At 42.6% G+C, this 23431-nt stretch overlaps 1 protein-coding gene across 2 annotated transcripts in view; it reads left to right on the forward strand.

The window, feature by feature from the left end:
- Window positions 1-23431, forward strand: part of KIAA1217 (KIAA1217 ortholog) — a 184062-nt gene that overhangs the window by 117808 nt on the left and 42823 nt on the right. For both annotated transcript variants that reach the window (XM_009887136.1, XM_009887138.1), the window contains one exon: window positions 14173-15005. In XM_009887136.1, coding sequence (XP_009885438.1) covers window positions 14173-15005 — 833 coding nt within the window. Of the gene's footprint in view, window positions 1-14172; window positions 15006-23431 lie in introns of those variants that run through there.

Raw genomic sequence — 23431 nt, forward strand, 5'->3', positions numbered from 1 at the left:
TGTCATTTGTGATAACACCCTAAAAAATCTTGGCTGACATGCCAAGAGGTTTCTTAGTGTACTCACTACACTATTCTGTCTGGAAAGTACACTAAGGGAGCATAGGAAAATCAAGCTGGAGAGATTTATTAACTTCTCTCTGCTTATTTGGATAATTTTAACAATTTTTTTAACTCTCACATTCCATTTGTTTGTAGGAAATGAAATATGGTCATAAATACGCATAAATGAGTGCCTGTTCCCTGATCTGGATGTTTGTCTTGCTGATCAGGAATAAAGTAATGCAGACCGGTAGCAGGGAGATAGCTCAAACAATGAAATGTTGCTGGGGGATAAACGGCTGCACAGAGGCACTGTGATTTCAGTCAGGCCAGTGCAAAATGTGCTGTATCTCATGCATCATTTTGCTCAGTTTGGCTAAGTTGTGTCTAGACTGGAAGTCCTCATGGGACTGCCCTGGGTCAGGCTCTACATGACCTTGTGCTCCTTTCCTTTCATAGAATCATAGAATCATTTAGGTTGGAAAAGACCTTTAAGATTATTGAGTCCAACCATTAACCTACCACTGCCAAGTCCACCACCAAACCATCTCCCTAAGCACCACATCTACACGTCTTTTAAATACCTCCAGGGATGGTCACTCAACCGCTTCCCTGGGCAGCCTGTTCCAGTGCTTGATAACCCTTCCAGTGAAGAAATTTTTCCTGATACCTAATCTAAACCTCCACTGGTGCACCTTGAGGCCATTTCCTCTTGTCCTATCGCTTGTTACTTGGGAGAAGAGACTGGCCCCCACCTCGCTACAACCTCTTTTCAGGTTGTTGTAGAGAGCGATAAGGTCTCCCCTCAGACTCCTTTTCTCCAGAATAAACAACTCCAGTTCCCTCAGCCGCTCCTCGTAAGACTTGTTCTCTAGACCCCTCACCAGCTTCGTTGCCCTTCTTTTTTATACACACTCCAGCACCTCAATTTGTTTCTTGTATTGAGGGGCCCAAAATTGAACACAGTATTCCAGGTGGGGCGTCACCAGTGCCGAGTGCAGGAGGAAGATCGCTTCCCTAGTCCTGCTGGACACACTATTTCTAATTACAAGCCAGTATGCAAGGATGCCAGGATGGTCTTCCAAGCAGAGTTCACCCAGTGTGTCAGCAAAGTTGAGTTGTCTCATTGATAGCTAATCTGTGACAATGTCAACTAGGGAATGTCAACAGTTCAGTACAGGTGTAACCAGCCTAGTCCAAATATAGAGCCTGCTCCTCTAGCTGGATTTAGCTGATGCACATTGTACACTCAACATTGTATGGCAAGAAGTGTAATATTGCTTTCCCCTTATCTTTCTGTTGGATTTTTGTTTTACAGATAAAAAAGGTGGCCTTAGTCTAGGAATGGTAAAGGCCATTGGACATTATGATGGCCAAAGAGCTCTTGAAGTGCAGGTGTGCTTCAGGTCATAGGTCTGTGTGGTCAGGGCATTCATAACATGAGGGAATTGATACGGGAAAAAGTTTTTTCAGAAGTAAGGGCTGCATGCACATGTGCATACACACACATACGACATGTCTCACCTCTTGTCAGAACTTGGTGGTGATTTCATCAAACCAGAAATTCTGTTGTCCCCCACTAATGATCAGACATGTACAAAGGGCAACAGCCACCTCAGTGTTATCTCTCAGCACTCAGTCCCACTGCACGTTGAGTCTCGGAGATGCCGCATGCACTAAGGCCTGACTTGTAGAGAGCTTTTATTTTCTGCGATGCCTGAAGGAGATGAAGCTGTTTTGAACCTTAACTATGTCTTCAGTGGGAATGGCTGAACTAAGTGCTAGGTTTCAAAAGCCACTCATAGCTTTGAAGTGCATCTCAAATATCTTGGCTTTGACTATGAGAGTGGATTGCAAAGGTAGGTGATGGTCGTAGCTTCTTTGCCCTGAATGTCCTCAAGCGTTCATGGGTTGCTCCAGCTGGCATTTACCTGAAGCGCTCTGCTCACTTCTTTCCTAGAAACCACCCTGCAAAAAAATCCACAAACCCTCATAATATTAACCCAAACTATAGTCAAACAGGAACCACAGGCCAGGTTGAATCCACCAAGGTGCAAGACTAGCAAGCAGCAGCTGGAATGAAGCTGCCATTATACCTTCTAGTTATAGTATCTCAGCTTTACTTATAAAGAAGAAAAAGTTAGGATGAAAAACAGAGCAGAGAGTGAGCTAAATGAAAAGACATGCGACAGCCTCACTATAGAGAATTAGGAAAAAAGTCTAATCCTTATGAGCTTAGGGTAGAAATTGCCGCCCACTGCAGTCAGTGGCAGGAGGCTGGGAACGCCAAAGGGCATTTTGTCCCACCCGGGTGTGGAGGGAATGAGCTGACCCTGGAGGGTGCCTGGCCAACTGTCTTTTAATGCAACATTAGGTGAGACAAATCCTCAGTACAGATCAACTAATAGTGCTGTCTTAACTTGTGAGAGGTGTTTAATGCATATACGTCTGCTATACATACTGTGATATTTTCCTATGGCTAGGAAAATGTCTTTGTTTAAATCAGTACAGAAATGAGGGGGAAGCATGAGGTTTAAATTACAGGGTAGAGAGACAGACTGCAGACCTGACGTAATAGTTCAGTTTTGCAGAACCTTCTTCATGCGACTCCAGTGAGAGTTGGCTATATTTGCACTAGTAAACTTAAAATAAATTTTGAGAGGCTTATAGAGTTTCCAGCACAGGATTTCCCACTTGTACTTGCTTGCCTTTAGTTTTTTAAATCCCTAAAAATCTAAAATTCCTGGTTATGTTGATCTGCCATCACCCAAGGATAGGCCAAAAATGTACTGCTGGTATGCAAAACATATATGTCCGTATGTATGTATACCTAATGTTTATATACATGTTACAATGAAGCACTGTCCTCTTGGAGCTCAGATACTCGCTTGCGTGCTGGTTCAAAGGCTCTGTATACAGGTTGCTCCACACCGCAAACTCCAGCTGGTCTACCCAGTGTGCTGCTATGCCAGCAGTGAAGCGGTAGAGCTGCCTGTCCCCTTTATAGTGGCTCATTCTATCTAGTAGTAATGTGCTCTGTGGTGTGGGAGGGCTTTTTGTTTGTTTGTTTGTTTGTTTGCATTTTTCTTTAAGAACTAGGGAGTTTGGAATAAGTATAAGAGAACTTTATGGTACTTGTGTCTACCCCAAGGCATATCTGTTTCACTGCATGCCTTCGGAATTAGTAAACAGAGGGAATAACAAACAATATGTATGTTTAGGAGAAGATAGTATAGTCTGTAAATAATCTCAAATACAATACGTGTCAGGCAGCCAGAACTGTTCTGTTCCCTCCCTGTTTATTTAGCTTGGCCTCTCAAATTCAAAGAGCTTCTGTAGGATTTTCAGTCTTTGGGAAAACACCACACACATCCTTGTAGGTATAAATACAGACAGTGGGCTGGAGAGATGATGTGGGAAAGCTGAGGCCAATTTGAGAGAGTTATTCAGGGTCATGGAGAGCAGTGTGGAGTGCAGGACACCACCAGCGTAGCCTGGCTGGGTGCTGGGGTGTGTGTCACCACAGTGCCTGTGTGAAGGACAGCAGGTTGGGGGTCTGGGTTCTGCTCCTCCATTTGTGCCATGGGGCAGCAGCTGAGACTGAGATCAGGATTGGATATGACTCCTTTTTTCTTCCACTGAATGTTTGGAGGCAAAGCTAGGGGTTGATCTCTCTTGTTTTATTGCAGAAAGTGGATAACCACACTGAGGTGTTTCTGTCATGGTGCTTGCCTAAGCAGAGGGAAGAAAGATGCTGATGATGGTTCTCCAGCTGCCTTCAAGAGTCAGTCATGTGTATCAGAGGCTGGAGATTTAGGAAGTCCTTCAGACAGCTCCATGCATAGGTCTTTGTCCTTCTACACTGTTGGTTTCTTGGATCAGAATTAGAAGCTGGGTGGGCTATATGACTGGTGAGGTGGCATGGGACCTTCCTTGGCAAAAAAAAAACCACCCCCCAAAAACCAGGAGAAAATAGTGCTTCTTTACAGCTGTAAAAGCCATCATCAGCAAACTATCTTCCCATTTGGATTGTGCTGGACTGAACTAACTTGTTGTGTTTAAGCAAAGCCCCATTGACTCCATCACAAGCTTTGCTTCAGAGTGATGAGAACCAAACCAAGTCTTGAGTTAGTGACAGGCAATCCAGCTTGTAAGTGTTTCCCTGTTTTCTGTCAAGGAAGTGGTTGTTTACAGCAGTACAAGGCATTAACTGCTTAATTATTTCCATCCATGAAAGTATTATTAAGGGAATAGGAACCAAAAGAGCTGTTATCAGGAACAGAAAGAACTTTGATCAGCAGTCAAGCAATAAGTTACATCTATGCCACATGTGTATACCCTACAGTAGACTTCAGAATATTCTCTGGCTTTATAATTGTGTGTTTTACTGATGTTATGTCTCTAACCTTCTTTCTGCTTAAAAATGAGGGAAGCAAACAGAAAATAAATTAATGTGATGGGCAAACTGATGGAAAGGTCCAACGGAACAATGTTAAGAAGGTAGAAGAAAGTAGGGTGACTAGCGATTTAGCTCAGTGGTAACTCAGGCCTATCATTAACATAGACTCTAGCACTGATTTTAAAGTAATAAGCTAACCTAAACTTCCAGGGTTGATCTCAGTGAAGCATAGGGTGTTGCATCTCTTAGGGGCATGCCCTTTGTTTATACAGCGGGTTAAACTGAAAAGGAACTCTTGTTCTGTACAGCACGTTATAAACAAATATATGGCAAGTAATTAAACACAGGATGATACATGGCAAGTTAGACAAGGTTTGAGGGTTCTGATAAAGTAATTGAAATGGAAAGTGATGCTTGAATAGTTTCTATGCATTGTTAGAACCTACAAATTAAATTACAGTCTTGGTAATGATATATCTGTGTAATATTTATGATGTTGTGCCTGATGTATTTTAAAATTAAAAGAAGATTCATTCCTCTCATGAAAAACTTTTCGTATGCATCAGACATACTTGAAGACTCTTGCATATAGTGCCAGATGTATGGAGAACTAGTTATAGTACGTCTGATGTTCTGGGATATACTTTATCATGCTAGAGTCCAATTACTGAAAATGTGCATCCTACCAGCTTGCAATTCATTGCAGAGAAACTGCAGTGAAATATAGTGGTCTTTTTTATCCTGCATATTAGCATAATAATGTGATTTCTCACTGCAGGTTTGTTAGCCTGTAAGGAAGAACATGGATATACGCTGAGAATATCCTCTGCAACTGTTGGAAAGCATGTGTGGCATAAAAGTGTACCGGGATGATTTGCTTGTATTTCTTACTCTTGATGTTTTTGAGTCTGGTCGGTCAGCAGACCTAAGCAGCTTTTTAACTAGGTCAAATATATACATCCATTCATTAAAAGGGGATGCTTGACTGGTTAGTTAAACCTGCCAAATATAAACCAGATGCTTCAATGGTAAATACTGCTTTACTCTTATACTGGAAGAAACAAGCCTTGACTGATTAAATTTGAAATAAAAATAAATAGGTTTAGCATTGTTTCTGTGCCATAATAATACTTTATTATAGTTCTAGTGCAAATATTTAATAAAAATAATATTATTAAAATAATAAAATATTATTATACAACTAAACATTTAAGACAAAATGAATATTTTTTACATTTCTGAAAAGACTGTTTATATTACACTACATATAAATTTTGTGAAGTTCTGATCAGGATCAATAATGGCATAGAAATTTACAATGTACATTACAAATCTGAATACACAGCAGCTGTCTGCAAAGCTGGAGGACTCCTCTGCTGTTGGGCTGGGTGTAATAAGGGGTAGAACACCTGGATTTTTAGTTTTGGCTACCACATCTGCTCTGATCTTTGCCTTGTTACTTAAATGCTTTGTGTCAGATGGCCCTATTGTAGTGGGAATGAGTGAAGCTTCCCTCAGTAATGGCTGAGAGACAGAGCAGTACTGTGAAACCGAAATGTTACTCCAGTAAGGTCCCATCATAACTGTTTTTTACAGCGATATTAGCTCATGGTCATGTGCCTAAATTTTGCTTTGATTCTTTTGAATGCCAGTCATGATGATGTAGGCAATTCTTTACTGGCATAGAAATAAGCAAAAAAAAACCAACCCCAAACAAGCAAGGTGCTCATGTCATGAGATTTCCTCCTATGATGTTTAAGTGCTATCTCTTTTAGACTGCAAATACTGTGTTTTTAAGAAGACATTTTCTATCTTCTATTAAAAAAACCCAACAACACATCACCCAAATAATAATGGCTAGTGTGGTGTGCTGCAGAGATAACAATGAGATTGATTTATGGGGGCCCCAAAGTTCAGGTTAGCCAAGCAGCTCAGGTACCTGGTTAATGAGTAGACAGCCTCTTCCATGGGAGGGGCTTGTGCTTCCTTCTACCAAATGTCACTACCGATCTGAGTATGTGAAAAGCTTCTAAAGTTTATAACTGCTGTATTTTTTCCTAGAATTGTACGTACTGGGTCTGCTAAATAATTGGCGGTCTTCACCTGTTGAGGAATTAATATGTATGTGTTTCATATTGCTGCCTTTGAAATGTGCTGTCTTACCAAAACAGAGGTTACTCACTATGTTATGTACGGCTTTCCCCTTTGTGAGTCTCTCTTGTGCTTCGTTCCATAATGTTAGTCTCTTTCAAGACATCTTATAGGCACACATTAAAAAATGGTTGAGCGATTGAATCACATAGTGTTGCACAGTTTGTGACTGGGTGACATGCCAAGGAGGTTATTTAGTGACTAATTTCGAAGGGGAGGAGAAATTGCAGGCTTGTCATGTGGAAAAGTACTTCAGTCTATTGAAGCAGCATTACTTAGATGACCGGGTAAAGCAAGATGGCCTGCCCCTGTTGTGAGCAGAGGGAACGAGGAACATCTTTACTGTTTCAAAACCTTTTCCCAGAAGGCATGGATATACAAAATATTATACTGTAGACTGAGGATTTAGATTCAAGGCTGAAAACAAAAAGTGCTTTATTAGAAGAAGTGGAACCAAATGTTCATCTCACTGCTGTAGCCATACAGGTGATTTCCTTAAGTTACAGTAAGTGGCTTTAATTATTTCACAGCAAAAATCTTATCAAAGACTGTTTTATTTTTCCGTAGGTAACAGTGTTGTCTAAGAGTGCAATAAGAGTGCTACTGATTTTAATTGTAGAAATAAATACTCAGAGTAGCATCAGGAAAGCTGAAGCAATTATGCCTGACAGAGCAGACTGCGTAGGATTTGGTCTGAAACTCTCCTCTCTGCTTGTTTGTATGATCCATCTTCAGCGTGCGCATTGACTTAAAGGCAAGGTGAAGCAATCAAACATTATTTTTGATATTACCATTAAATTTGTTTTGTGGTTTGCTTAGAATTTTATGGATCTGGTTTACATTCAGTAAAAAGTGAACTAGGTATTCTTTGTTTTCCCCGTGGGACCTTTAGGATATGGTATGAATTAAGTTTATATGTAGTCAGGGATATAAAAGGACATACTGAGACATGTAAAATACCTTGAGGTAAAACATTTGGATTGCTGTAGGGACTGGGTTCATGCACAAGTGTACATTAAAGCTACAGGTATAAAATAAGGGACAATAATGTTAAGAATGTGTTTGATGCTCTGTGGCATGGAAAGGGAAGTGATGCTGTGGCTGAGCTTCAAGCCAGTGTATGGGCAGTTCCAATATGGTATCCTAAAAATTCTGTTCTTGAGGATGAAATACTGCTTATGCCATAACCTTTGTGTACATCTGCACAACTGTCAGAAGGGTGTGGAGGCTGGATGTCACAGTGATATTGAGTACTGACGACACCTGATTCAACTTCACTTGCCTCCTTTCTGGAGGGTCATGTTTATGTGCTGTAAATTCCACTTCCTAGGGTGGTGAACATCATCTTCTGGTTCTTCTATTTTGTTCAGGTCAGCTTCTAGTCAGCTGAGCCTGGAAAAAAAAAAAAAGTCTATGAACATAGAAACTGGAGGACTGCGTGGATTCACCATCACTTATCCTCACAGGCTCATCCTAAAAAACATCTTCTAATGGCTGATTGCAGCATTGTTGATCAAGGGAAAGAAAAAACATAGAATTAAGAGCATAAATGGAAGAAGAAAAGACCAGTGATTCTCTTGCCATATCCATATATATCCAATTAAGTATCCTGTTCTGGTGTGATCAGTAACTAGAATCAGAAAATTATGGTTTCATAGATCTTCTGAGTTTATAGCTGAACTCCTATTTCACCATAATACAGAGATTTTACAGCTGGGCACATACCAAAACTGTGCAAAAGGAGCTAAAGAAGTGAAACCTAGATGCATGCTAAGAGTGGGAAGTTAATTATAATAAATGCTAAGATTTCTCAGGGGGTTCTGCAACTTCTTGTCTGGAAAATTATGCAGGAAAAAAACAATGGAAATATGTGGGACATGTTAACAGCTAACTGGGTCTTGGAGTTCCCCATTCATGGGAAGTTTGAACATTTGAAATCAGTTTTATTTTACCAGCATGTGGTTCCCATAATGAAAAACAATTGTGAACCCTGGCAACTCCTAGAGCTTTGTACGGTGGGGCCAGACTCAGCTGAGGCCAGGTCTCCAACTGAGCCTAGGTCAGGTGTTTCATGGGCTGATCTCTCTTTTTTGGGCGTTAGGGGACCCATTCTTAGCCAAAACTGACAAATAAACTTCTAGTCTGGGGACACTGCTGAGGAGTGACGGACACTGAAACCCCTGGCATGTCTTACTACTTGGTATAGAAGATTACCCCAAAACTACCAAGTACCAGCTCTGCTGAAGAGACCATGGAAGAGCCAGGTTCCCTACCCCACGGCAGACTCTGACCAAGTTGCACCAGGTCTATGAATCTGGAAAGCCAAAGCTCTAGAGCACTCCAGGGATGTCTGATAAGAAATAATGTCAGTGTTTGACTGAAATCTGCTGGGTGTTTTTTTTCCAACTTTTGTCTTTACTGATGTTTTTACCAAACGTTTCAGCTCTTTTGGATTAGCATTGTCTGCTGAAAGTATTTTTCATTGGAGAGCTCCTGACCAGAAAAAGCTAAAAATCATGCTAATGTGTTTGCAGTTTTCAAGTACGGCATTGGGCAGCTGGAGGAACCCACAGCTGCAGCCAGCCTGTTTGGTTTTTTTTTTTCTGTAATGACCCAATAGAATGGGGAAATTTATAGGAATTAAAAGGCATACTATGAGAATGCAAGAACAGACAAGTGTGACAACCTCTCAGTGGTGTCTGACAGCACAGGGTTTGACTTCAGACAGATCATCATGGTACAGATACTTTAAAAATTTTGGTTTCAGACTGTTTTGCAATTCTGTAATTTTCAAGTGCACTATTTCTTATTGTAAATTATATTATTTTAGAAATAATAAAGCCATATATGACAGGGATTTTGCAAAAGTGGATTTGTGCTTTCAGCTGTCCAAACACAATCTGAATGAAAGATCAGTCATGACAGAAGTGGTATCATGTAGTGCAACTACTGATTAAACTGAGGTTTTTGGACAAGTACAGTAAAGCTGTCAGTTTATTTTTATGAGGAAAGAACAAACTGATGGATTGCACTGTTGTTGGATTTGGGGTTCTTTAATTAAGTCTTTCCTGATTAGAAAAGTGAAGGATTGCCTCACTTTTTAGAGGATTTTCTTCTGGTGAGCAATTTCCATAGAAGGTCTCGTTAAAGACAGATGAACTTATCAGTACTGTATCAGTACTTAGCATTTCTGTAGTTTTTTCATCAAAGACTCTCCAAGCTCTCAATAAAGTTCTTTGCAGGTGTCCTCTGTTTACTGTTGGGTGAGCCAGCTTGAGGAGCACAGGTGCAGTTTCCTCAGGGGAACGCATGGTGTCAATGGGAGAGTAAGAAAAGTACCAGATTCACATGCCTGAGAGGTGATTAATGGAGTCTGCTGGGAACTCCGGGGTGTCTCCAAAAGGGTGCATGGATAAGCTCCATCCAGGGAACATGCTCCATGTAGGTATTTTGGCAGGCTGAAATCCTTGGGGCAAAGCCAGTTGCTGTGTTCTCTCTTGACGTAGACGAGGCTTGGGAGAGCAATGGGAAGGGCTGCCAGGTCAGAAACTCTGGCCTACTTTTCCCTTTGCCCATGTTTTGCTATAAGACGTTAGCAGATAATGGTGTGAGTCAGGCTGTACCTCTGGTATCCAGTTGTGTGGTGAGGTGAAGGGTTGGTGTGGTGCTCATGAATCAGTGGTAGGCTCAGAGCTTAGTGCTACCTGGCATTGCCCTGGTGTGAGTTCAGGCACGGCTCCGCATGCCCTGTTTGGTGTGTGCCATGGGTGCAAATAATGTGTTGAGGCAGCTGGAGAGACAGAAGTAAGGATGATTTCTTCATTGTGAGATGCACATTTTGGGATACACCACAAGAGTGACCTAGGAGATAGGACAGACCTAACAAATTTAGAATAAAGATCAGCATAGTGTTGCATTGGTCCTGATGGACAAGAGGACGTACTGGATTGTACTTCAGAAATCACCAGCTGTTGAACCACTGAACAGCAGCTTTCTCTTTGCTTTCCATAAGGCTTATGATACTACAACTCTGTCCTTCTTTCAGGGGAGCCATGCTATTCTAGAGGGCAGGAGCTGCCACAAGCTTTGTATTCTGCTTTATGCAGAGACACTGGGTCTGCCCGCTCTTTTTGTGACCTACCAGGAGCAAGACTGGTCATCCATTTGAGTGGATGGATAGCTGGTTTGCTACCTTTCTGCATATAGTCATATTCAAAATACAGCAAGTTATTGAGTAGGACTACTAGTTTTGAAATAAAGAACATAACTGGGTTTTATGTTTGCTCTTCAGTATATAGAGACACTCTTCAGCCTCTCTGTATTCTTCCGGAATTTTAAAAAAATTCCAAATCTGTATCTTACAGACTTAAGTGCTGTTAGACAGACCAAAAACCTCCACAGATTTAAATGTGGTGTGATCTTGTTTACTACAGAAAGGGAAAGATTCTCAGTGATGCCTTTTCCCCTCAAATGTTTTATACAGGGATTCTTGCTAGCCATTTGCCATATTTTAACCTAAGGATTGACAAAACAAGTTTCTATTTCAAGGATGTAAAGTCTACAGGCAGTACGAACAAGGAAGAGCTATGTGGTAAAGAAAACCACGCCCTCAGGCAAATGTATTACATGGCTGCAGCCGAAAAGCTCATGATCCTATGCTTGCACAAAAAAAAAAAGTCTTCTTCCTTTTGCCCTCAAAGCAATTGGCTGTGATAGCACCTAGTATTTAGAGGCTCAGATAAGCCAAATATCCTCTTTGTCTCTCCCTGAGTCATGCAGTTGAAGTCCAAGAACATGTGGCTCAAGACAGCCTGCATATTCGAGTACGTATTTTCATTGAGCAACATGGGGGTTTTGTGGTGGAGGACAGAATAAGAAAAACAGCACAGAAAGCGGGGGTATATATGAGAGAGAGTAGTGTGCCTTGAATATGAGGTGAGAAGCAAGAAGAGACCATCATTCACATTTTTAAAGCTGCCATTAGCAAAGAATCTTGAGCTTTTGGAGAAGAGAGAAAAGTGGAGAGAGGGAAAATATTGACCAGGTGGCAGAAGACATTGTGATCCAGGTAAGGCTGCCTGGCTCCTGGTCACCAGCTCGTGTCCCTGCCTGGCCCACCCGCCCCAGTGCACCTCCCTGGGCACCCTGGACTCTATGGCTCCAAATGTTCTCCCCTTCCGCACACTCCACCCGGGGGCTGAGTCACGGCTTAAAATAGAAAGTGAACTTTGCAGGAAGGGGGTGTCAGCCCAGGCATTTGCGCCCTGCCCAGCCCAGTGGGGTCTTGATTCAGACTACGTACTCCAAGTGCTATTTTAAAGCAAAAGTAAATAGCATGATATATGTCAATACTCAGACAGGGTTTTGAGCAATTCCTCAGCCCTGTGTTTGAAATCCTCATTTCCATCTTAAAGTATGGCAATACATTAAGGTGGAAAATAGGATTTTTTCTTTGACAGATTTCTTAAACTTACGAGAAATGAATGAGCATATACAGGAATATGAAGTCCAGAAGTTAGGGGAAATTAAACCTGTTGCTTTCAAAGCTTCCCATGGAAATTTTCTTCTCCCTACAAGGTAACATTGGAATTTTCCTCTCACTGCAACCCAGTGTATCCCCGTGCCTATGGTTTCTGTGCCAGATACTATTGCATCTGTTGTAGCTTTAGCTGAAGGAACTAAACAGGGCATGGTATAGCTTGTACAGTAGAAACCAAGGAGGATTTTCTTTCTCCAGGCTCTTCTCTCAGTGCAAAACATCTGTGGCTGCCTATCCCTGGAAGCACAATCCCAAAGCTGCTCAGTAGGAGTCTTTTCGTTCTGCTGGCCCAGGTCCAGAGTCTGAATGCACAATACAGCTCAGTATGTTGCAGTGTTTCTTGAAGATGATAGAAAACTATGTTGAATGCCCACTGATAATTTTATTAATACTGTTTAGTTATATTTTATTTTAAATTCCAGACTACAGTAATTCTCTGTGCAAATGAAAAAATTATCCCATGTTTCCCTTTGGCTTGATGACTTTTGTCTGGCTCATTTATGACCCATCCCAGCGCGCTCCTTTGTTCTGTTACACTTATTTATTATTGCTGCTGCCACAATCAGGTTATCTCCTTTCTTCTTTCTGATACCTGATACTCCAGACTTTTGATCTCTGGCCCTGGGGAACATCATTTGTAATTCCCAAGTGTGGAGCCTGCTGTGATGAGAGCAGCTATTGTTTATATACAGCCATCACAATTCCCTTACCAGTGGAAAAACCTGTGGTGGGGCAGGAGTAAAATGTAATTTCTTGCTTCATCAGCCCTGGATCACTGTAACTGCAATGAATCCAGTCACATTGTCAGAGCAAGAAGTGAGAGGGGAGAAAAAGGGTGAAGATTTCAGATCGGCAATTCCCGGTGCATATTAGCGTGTGCTCTGTAACTTTAGGAATGTGTAGTCAGGCTTGCTGATGCTCAATCTACAATCCCTTGGAAGTAATGGAGAAGGAGGCTGAAACTGCCAACACGAATTTCAAAGGCTGTAGGTTTTTTTCTTATGTAGTTGGTGGAACCCAGCTGACTTTTTCATCTCCCTGTTTATCTACCTTATCCTAGCGGCACCAGAGCAGGCACGCGATGCTTGCTAGAGGGAGAATTTCTCCTGTGTCCGTCACTGACAGTGTTCAGCCATCTAGAGAGGTCAGTGCTGGGCAGAGCTGCTACAGAGATGCTACAGTCTCGGAAGCACAAGTATCCATTGCAGATTTTGCCAAGGCCTCTGTTAAGAAAGCACTAATAAGTTGGTGTGGAAGTTTTCCCTTTCTTTTCCTTGATTGCTCATTCCTTACTGCTGGCAGTTACTGCTGCTGCTTACAAAACTGTGATAAAGGGTTCTGTGACTTTCTGAGTGCATGCTCCACAAACTGTCTGAAGCACTGTTATCTTTCCAATGAAGGAAACTCATGGCACATGTTTTATAGGGTCAAACTGTTTTCATGCAACTTGACTGTGTTACAGTCAATAAATGTTTGTGAGCGTTGTTCTCCTATGCTTTGTGTGTCCTTTGTGTAATAAAGACCACATAAAATTATTAGCAAAAGGCTATAACCCTACACTGAAGCAAACGGCCAGTTAGCTGTAATATTTATGTATCTTGTCTAAGGACTTCAAGTCTGTTTGTGGTGCCAGAGCATCAGCATTTTCTTCCTGGTTTGGAATCAGTGAACTCTACCCTGTGTGTCTGATCAATAAACTGTTGAAGTCTGTCACTGGCTACATGTACTTAGAACACCTGGCACTGTAACCCCTGATTTCAGCTTCGGTAGCTGTGAATATCAGATTAGGATAAGATGGTACTTGCATAAGTAAAAACATTTTTAAAACTCTCATGTTCGTTTAACATGCGGTCCATTTTATTGCTGTTTATAGTTGTTATTTTCTTTAGGCACTGAGGTCCCAAAGTGTTTTATTTAGGCAGATGACAAATTATTTAGTCTTGAAGGTTTTTTCCCTTTTTTTTCTCTAGATGTCACAACCCACATCATGTTTTGCTCAGGCAGTAATTTTATATCTTATATGTTTTTCCTTTTCTTTCCAGATGCAGAGGGAAATTGCTTATATGGGCCGAGATGGCCCAAGTGCTTCCCGCCCCGGATCTGCTACGCACCCTCCTCACGCGATGCCCAGCTCTCCGCCCTCCACCCCGGTGCCCCACTCCATGCCTCCCTCTCCGTCCAGGATTCCCTATGGCGGGGGCCGGCCCATGGGTGTGCCAGGCAATGCCACCATCCCCAGGGACCGGCTCTCCAGCGTGCCAGCCTCGCGCTCGATATCGCCCAGCCCAAGCGCCATTTTGGAGAGACGGGACGTGAAGCCAGATGAGGACATGAGTAACAAAAACCTTGCCCTGATGCGAAATGAAGGTCTGTACGGTGACCCCTACTTGTTTCACGAGGGGAGGATGAGTATGGCTGCACCCCACTCCGGACACCCCCTCGATGCCCCCGATCACATTGTAGCCTACCATCGCAGTGCCATGAGGTCGTCAAGCACTTACTGCAACCCCTCTATGCAGCCTGAAATGCTGGAGCAGTCCTTGTACAGACCAAAGTCACGAAAGTACCCAGAGAGCCATTTGCCCACTCTCGGCTCTAAAACGCCTCCCGCCTCACCCCACAGGGTGGCTGACATGAGAATGATCGATATTCATCCTCACCATAGCGCTCACATTCTCCCTCACACCATCCAGCCTGACAGGTCTTCCCCCAGCCGCCAGTCCTTCAAAAAGGAGCCGGGACCGCCTGTGTTTGTGGACGCGAAAGCACGGAGCGCCCTCGGCCTCTCGGGCATGGCCGAGGCGGTGCCCTCTCCAGTTGACAAGCAGGCTTTTGGCTATGGGTCACCTGCAATGCCCAAGGACAAGGAGACAAGGTAAGGCAGAGCCAGGGCTTAATTTATGCAAATGAGTAACGTTCCTAATCTGCACATCTTGTGTCATTCAACGCCCAGGGGACAATGTAATGTGTAGGAGGCTGCTGCACTGGGCTGCAGTGTTTATTAGCTGTCTGTCAAGGTAGTTAGTAATTTAGAGGAGATGCGACACCACCCGTTATTAATCTGAAAGTATTGTCAACCCATGATGAATCCCTAGTTATTTTCATTTGTGTAAATTTCAGTCATTGGAAAAAATATAATAAAATAAAATGATTAACTAGGATTTTTCTTTCCAGACAACCAGATCATGTTACAAGAACAAATGATGTTCTGTTCCTGCTAATAAGGGAATATATTTCACCCCCGTTAAGAATGACACTCTGATATTACAATTTTGCTTCTTTATGGAGTGGAGTTTTTCTCATCTAGTGTTAGGAAATGGGAAGAATTTATCATTACTGTCTTATCTCCTGTAAAACATGAATTTGCATAAAAATAGGACAGTTGTTTATAATAATGTTTCTCGAGGGGAAACTGCTGAGAAGAGCAAGTCTGTCCCAAGGAAGAAATTGAAACACAAATGCTGTTCCCAATGATTTTTCCAGCATCACAAACAGTTGGTGACCTGACTGTTGTTAACTTTCATGCGCTGATAATTATGACAATGATCTCTCATGTCTTTTTAAGGACCAGATTTACGCAAAGGTCTGTGAAGGCTTCTCCTGCCATAGACCCTACCCTAGGAGAGAAAAATCATTACACTGCCAGTCGGTTGCTGTGTATTTGTATGAGTTGCGCTAATCTGTAGCGTGTTCTTTGTGCTGTTAACTTTTATAGAGCTCTTTAGAGAAGTGAAGATGAATAGCTGGAAAATGCTGAGCTCACAGAGGCCAAAGGTAACTGCTGACTGCATTAACCACTGGGGAGATACGGAGCTTCATATAGCCCTCAAACTCCCCTTCCACCTGAGCAACTTGCTCAACGATTTGTTGCCTCTGACTACACCAGAAAAAAAGAATGTGTTGTGAGGTCCATTGATGGGGAGAAAATGAAGGATGGAATAATATCATCCATCCACAAAAATTACAGGCTTATAGCTCGGTAGCTATGGTGACACAAGGGTATGAGTTAGGGCATATGTCATGGTTTAACCCCAGCTGGCAACTAAGCACCACCACTCAGCCTCTTGCTCCCTCTCCTGCAGTGGGGTGGGGGAGGGAATCTGAAGAGTAAAAGTGAGAAAAATCATGGGTTGAGATAAAGACAGTTTAATAAGTAGAACAAAAGCCAGGCACACAAGCAAAGCAAAACAAGGAATTAATTCACTACTTCCCATCGGCAGGCAGGGGTTCAGCCATCTCCAGGAAAGCAGGGCTCCATCACACGTAACGGTTACTTGGGAAGACAAACACCATAACTCCAAACGTCCCTCCCTTCCTTCTTCTTCTTCAGCTTTCTATGCTGAGTATGATATCATATGGTATAGGATATCCCTTTGGCCCGTTTGGGTCAGCTATCCCAGCTGTGTCCCCTCCCAGCTTCTTGGGTGGCCCTCGTCTTCTTGTTGGCAGGCCAGTATGGAAAGCTGAAAAGTCCTTAACTCCTTAGCAACAAATAAAATATTACTGTGTTATCAATGTTATTTTCATCCTAAATCCAAAACATAGCATTATACCAGCTGCTAGTAAGAAAATTATCCCAGCCGAAACCAGGACAGCATATTGCGATCTAGGATCAGTGAAACCTGATTTGTATCTATTTATTTCCAATAAAAAGATGCAGGTACCTGAAATTTCATTTTGAGCTTCCATTATTACAACTAGGAAATAATTTGAACTATATTTGCCAATTCTAATCCAAGAGAGAGCTTTCAGATGGAAAATTTTACAAGGTTCATGTTAGGGGGTTGAAAAGAAGGGAAGACACCAACAACTTTCTCAGTCTGTGTGACCTTCTATCTCCCCTTCGGGCATCTCATCTGTTCATTCAGATACAGATATGCACACGGCTGTGTATTTGTGAATACATAAAGAGCAACTGTATGGATAGTTCTGCAGGTCCTTAAGGGGAACTTCGCACCAGGAGTTTTAGTCCTGGTCCCAGAATATATTTACAGTGATGAAAATAACATTTGCTTAATTACACTTCCAAATAAATACATGACCTAAAATTCAGCACGGTGTGTATTAGCCACATGGCACTGAAAAAATCGTTATGAAAACTGCCTTTACGGGTTGTGGTTTTTCTTAACCTTGAGAAAGTGTGACTTTTAAAAAAAAAATTGTAAATATCAAAAGCAATTCATGCAAATTCGTGTGTTTTCCAACCACTGCAATATTAAGAATTGGTTTTGAGTTCTACAGACACAAAATGCTCTAAGCCTTATTTTAGCTTTGTAATAATTTCATAAACTTTGAAAGCAAACACTGTTGAGATTGTACTAAACTAAACAACTAATAGTAAGGGTATCCAGGCTGAGGTGCTCTTTTCCTGCTGCAGCAGGGGCTGAATTGTTATGAGGTTGTTATGAACACCTGAAAGGTGACATATATAATGGCAGAAAGGTATCCTGTACCTTGTTGTGTAGGACTCACTCTTTACACCCATAATCAGTATAGCTGGGCTAGCTTCTGTGAGTAAGAATATTTTGGGATTGGAGAGATGGGGCTGAATTCATCGTCTTCTAGGCATGGTAAAATGACGTGTATGCTGCTCTGTCGTGCACATTATCCACTTGTTGATGACTGTGCAAAGAGCCTAAAAACCAGGCCGCGGAAAGCAAATGGTGGTGTGTTCAGTCAGCCTGAATGCAGACGGTGTCAGGTGTGGGGTAGCAGCAAAAAGGCAGATGGCATATCTGTTAGCCTTGGGGATACTGAGAAGGGAGGTCTTTTGCATTTGTGCACTGTGACAAGAGAGACTCCCCCATCTTGACCATTTCAGGAGTTGGTTGAGGATCCTGCAAGCATCAAACCCACCATCTCAGCACTGTTGGTCTTTCCGTCCCTAGCGGAGTGTGCTGAGAAAAAACAATAACCATCTCTTGCGCCGCCTCTTTGTGGAAATTATCTTGAAGTAGCACTGTTGCAACCTCAGGACAATGCATAGTTTAAGTCAGAGAAAAGATTAAAATTGGGTAGTGACAATGCCAGAAGTTAAACTGAATCTCTCCCTGTTAATTCTTCCAGTCCAGAGCTGAAGTGGGATATATATGTACTTTATGAATATATTGGGTACTTATAGCAGATCAGACCTTTCATTGACTGTATCCTGGTTTTGTTGAAGAAAATTGGTCCATTACCTTTGGAATGTTAACTGCAGCAGATTTGGGTCTACAAAAGATGAAAACCGGTATTTTCAATCTCTTCTTTTGGAGTTTTCCATTTTAGTTTTGCATTGTGGAAGTCAGTCTCGTCAAGCCTGTTATTTAAGCCAAAGTTAAGGGGGACTTAATTACTTCAGGTAATTCTTTCTTATGTCTGTTTTACCTCGGGTATTTTCAAGGTAGCTACTTCTGCATTATAAAGCATTGAATAAATTCTCACAGAAATTTATTTATCAAAAGAGTTCCATATAAAGCTGTTTTACAACAGTGAAAAGAAACAAGTTCATGGAGATTTAAAAGATAGAATACGTTAGTATTCATGTGCACAAAAATACTAGAAGTTGTACCAGGTTGTAGCACTTCATCTTTGAGGGCTCATCATCCCTTAAATCTGAGGTTTACAAGAAGAATGAGTAGATTTTTGTGAGTGAGCATGAATTGTTCAAACAGTGAGTTGCTATCATATTTTTGGATGGCTCATTTATATAGCTTATGGTGGATAGTTCTGGAAGTTACTACATGCAAAGCAGATGTTTAAATGTTGATCAATTGGAAAAGAAGCCATTTACCCCAAAGTGCATTAAATTAAATGCCATTTAACTTACAGTCTTTGCATTTAAAACACTTTGTTGTGGCAAAATTCTAGGGTATTTGATAGTGCTGGATATGTATATAATAAATGCTGCTACTCACTAAAATACAGTCCTTAGAATAGCAAGATAGATCTATAGAACATGTTTACTCCAAAGCATTTCAGGAGTGTACTGGTTCTGTTCTGTCTGAACACAACTTTTGCCCTCTTCTTTTCATGCACATTGGTGAGAAAAGATTATGGTAGAACTGAGCAAAAAATGTGATCACATTCACAGCCTTGCAGTTCAAGGCTAAAGTATAATGGCCATGTGGATGTGATTGGATATTGTTCCCATCACAAAACCACTTTATTGTTTGGTATGTTAAAGTATGGATGCATTGGGAAAAAATGGTCATACTCTGTAGAGCCGTGAGCAGTGGAAGACTCCATCTGCAATGCACTGAGTATTGTATAAGAAAGGTGGACTTTGCAGATATACTGTCTCAGAAACTTTCCATAGGGACAAAACTGTATATTCCTTTATGAAAGATGTTGATTACCCAGGCAGAAAAATTAATGCAAATGACCAATACAGGATGGAGGAAAGGTAAACAGTACTTTGGCTTCCTTTTGTTGGAGGAACTGTTTCTGGGAAGATGAGATGCAGGCTCTTGGATAAGAGTTATCAAATAGTATCACAGCTGGCAGTCCTTCAGAGCTTCCCTTTTCCCTTTAGCTTCAAGCTGTAGAAAGTTTGAGTTAAACCTTAGTCTTAGAAGACTGAAAAACTCACCTGTATGGATCTTTCCCTTTGGAGCAAAGCAGAGTACAGAAGGGTTCTGCTGGTCTTTGCTTCAGACCCTTCCAGAATATCCACTCTGCTGTTTTGGGGGCACTTTGGGGTAAAGTCTGACTGTGCCATTTTCACTTGGTGAGAGCCATCGGGACAATGTACTCCTGGTGCCTTTCTTTTCCCAGTGAGATAAAAAAATTTCTAATGAAATGTTTCTCTCATAGGGTAATACAAAAGAAATTTATTTTTCCCTGCCTCTGACCCTCTTTTTGATTACTATGAAGACTTCACTTGGGTTTAACTATAAAACATGAAGTCACTGAAAATCTTTCTCCAGGATAGTGTGCCAATTAGTTCATGGTGCCAGACTTGGTATTTGAGTACATCTGTTATGGATGATGCACTGTACAGCCTAGGGTTGGACAGGAACGTGAACGAACAGTTTCACAGCCCAGTTCTAGTTTGTGTCTGTATGAAGTATCTTCTCAGTGATGTGAATATTAAAGATAACCTCAGGAAAGGGAAGGAACATGCAAGTCACGCTTAAATAGCATTACTTGAGAAGTGGGTACCAATTCAACTATGCGCTGCACCCTGCTTGGGATTACTTCCAGTTATTTGCAGTAGAGGGAATGACATCAAACCTCAGAGAAGCTGTAGGGAAGAAATCTGGTGATGGAATATGATGTCTCAGTGAACAGTCCCCTGAGACTCAAGGGCTTGTTTTGTTTCTGCTGAATTTGGAGAGAGAGATGCTAAGGCAGGGCCCCAGTTCCTGGGCATACCCGGGGCTGGGGCTGCAGGTCAGGCTGCCAGGGAGAACAGGCAAGTGGCCCATGCCTGCTTTGCTGGCCAAGGTCTGTGACAAGCCAAAGCCAAGCCTGATGGAGAGACCTGCTGGAGCTGGGAGTTGCTTCTGACCTTGCCCCCTCCTTTCCTCCCCTATCATGCTACCACCTCTGACTCTCCCAGCATTCACAGGAAAACAATGTGAAACAATGCCTTTCCGTGCTCAGGCTGATAAAATAGCCATTTCTTTCCCAACTGCCATGGAAGGGACCCTCCCTGCTCTTCCTGGGTGGTGGGGAGATGCAGATTTATCTGGGAAATTAATCTGAGAACAGGGACGGGGTTCAGCCTTCTCGTGCCACCACTGCTGGCAGAGGCACCGCTGCGTTTTGTTCTGCCCGACCCTCTCTCCTAGCACTCTGTATCCCGGCCTGCCCTGTCCGCGGGGGCCCGGGCCTGCCCCATGTCACCAGAGTGAGTGCCAGTCTGTCCCGTGCCCTGGGAACCCTGGCCTGCCCCATGTCACTGCAGCGGCAGCCTGCCCCATGCTGGGGGGACATCGGCCTGCCCCATGCTGGGGAGACCCCAGCCTGCCCGGTGCAGGAATCAATGGTGGGGCAGGCCGTTCCCCCCACCTCCCGTCTCCACAGTGGAGAGCACAGGGCAAGGTAGAGAATATAATGTTGAGAACCAAAAATGTACAACTGTCACAACAGTACCAGCATGCCTGACAGACCCCGGCCTGGCAGAGGCTGAGGAAAACGGTCATTTTCTCCCTGTGGAGCCAAGGTTGCTCCAGCCCTTCACAGGGAAGCCAGAGGGGAAGGGGGTGGCTGCGGCACCCATCCCTGCTCCTCCGGGGCCGTGCAGGGGATAGCAGGAGTGGGCTACCAGCCCTCCAGCCACGTCAGCCCAGGTCACAGCCCTGCCACTGGGCAGACTGTGTCCCCCCCTGCCTGCGCTGCAGCACACTGCCTCCCACCGCCTTCAGTCAGACCGCCGGGTCTCCCAAAATCAGGTCGTTTAATTTAATGCCTAAGAGGCACCTCCTTTCAGACACCTGTTTTTGAAATGTTTGGTGCTGATGGCCATAACGAGTCTGGGTATTACAGTGGAACGATTACAGGAAAAATCCTGCCTTGTCTTTAACAGAGTAACTCCAGAGCACATGTAGATTCTTCACATTCTTAATGCTTTTACCATATGAAAAATAATGTGCTCTGTGCAATTGATTCCAGTATTTCATTCGTTTTTCATCATCCCCTATCTCTGGAACATCCCTCTCCCTCTTAACAACATATTTTCCTAGATTTCATGGCAAAGGACAAGATCAGCTTTGTGTTGCCATAATCTCTTTTGAAGCAGAAAATTGTTTCCAGATTATCGAACGTGGGACGGAAAAAACATCATATTTATGAATTGGTAAAACAGATAGACTTCCAATTGAGTTTAGTTCCAGGAAGGTTCTGTGATGATTATCTGGGAAATAAAAATGTTTTCATTATTAAGTGTCAAAAATGCTGCATTAAAGTTTGTTAGAATATATTTATCCCAGGCTTTTAGTACTTGTTTTTGTTCCAAAGGTTACTGTAGCCTGAACCAGTTTCTTATTTTAAAACTTATAATAGTGGAAATTCTGTAACGTATTTCTTGGTTTGAAATGAATTAGGTCAGATTCACTAGTCTTCTCATCACCGTTCAAAATACCTTTCAACATGAAGACAGAAAAATAAGACGCGCACGCTGTATTAAATCGCAGTAAGAACACGTCTGCCGGCTGGGGACTGACTGAGCACTCTCTTCTTTCCTCCTTGTGTCTGTTAGCATCTCATTACTTGTTTTGCTGCCCTGTTTTCTCAATGTCTGAGTGTCTCGGAGTCTCTCCTGGCTATGGTATCTGTGTGCTATTGTAGCAAAGCTCTATTTCATTCCCTGAATGTGAATGAAATAATTAGCCCGGATAATCTGGCTGGCTACAAGCTGGGCTGGTTACTCGCTTTGTATCATGTCAGCTTGCTTGTGCCTGGTATTGGTGCCTACATTTGAGTTTATATGGTCCTTATCGTTTGGCATTATTGCATTGGCCACCAAATGGCAACTGAAGCTGGAGGTGGCCGGAGCTCATCTGCTCCCACATGCCCAGGATGCCGTAGCAGTGATGGATGGCCCCTGCAGCAGGCTGAGTCTGGAGCTGCGTGTGTCTGTCCCATCTTCTTTCATCAGTCATTGCTGCTGGTCTTAGTCACTTGCTTTTTGAGAAGTTTTGTTCCCAGTCGTCTTCCAAAATCACGGCCTGCTGTTAGTGTTTGCTTTTGTGTGTCTCCCCAGTCACTTAACTGCTGATATATAGGGATGCATTTTCAGAAGGTGTTGCCTAAGGTCCAATATTGATGTGTTTCTGTGTTGTGGTGTGTCATTGACATACTAGCATGTGAAAGTAGGCACCTGTGTGAGCAAAATGCTGGTTTGGAGTCCACCGAGAAAGTCGCCAGGTACCTGACTAATATATGCATTTATGTAAACAGATAAACACACAAATGTTAGCCTTCCTATCAAAAAAAAAAGTCGTCGTTTTTGTCTAATGGCCTTTGGTACCTATGAAAAACACTGACCAGACCTATTACAGTTCTTCATCTCTTTTCTTCTACTTTTTAGGAATTTCTTAGGATATATGCATGCAATCAAGCCTGTTTTATGATAGTGTTGCTGTACAGTCTGCATTTGGTGTCCTGTGCCTGTCTGTCACATTACTGTCCTTTCCAAAGCAGACAGTTGCAACGTCAGGTGCAAAGGATTTGGGCAGTGAAGTAGTCAGCTTGGGCAGATGAAATGCTTCGCAGACAAAAATCCTGGGTTTGGGGAATGTAAAAATAGTAACAAGAAGTGTAAAGTCTTTAATCCTGAAACTTTATATACAAGCAAAACTATTTGGCCCAGCGTAA

The sequence above is a fragment of the Charadrius vociferus genome, unplaced genomic scaffold, assembly GCF_000708025.1.
Source record: "Charadrius vociferus isolate BGI_N301 unplaced genomic scaffold, ASM70802v2 scaffold126, whole genome shotgun sequence".
NCBI classification, from domain to species: Eukaryota; Metazoa; Chordata; class Aves; order Charadriiformes; family Charadriidae; genus Charadrius; species Charadrius vociferus.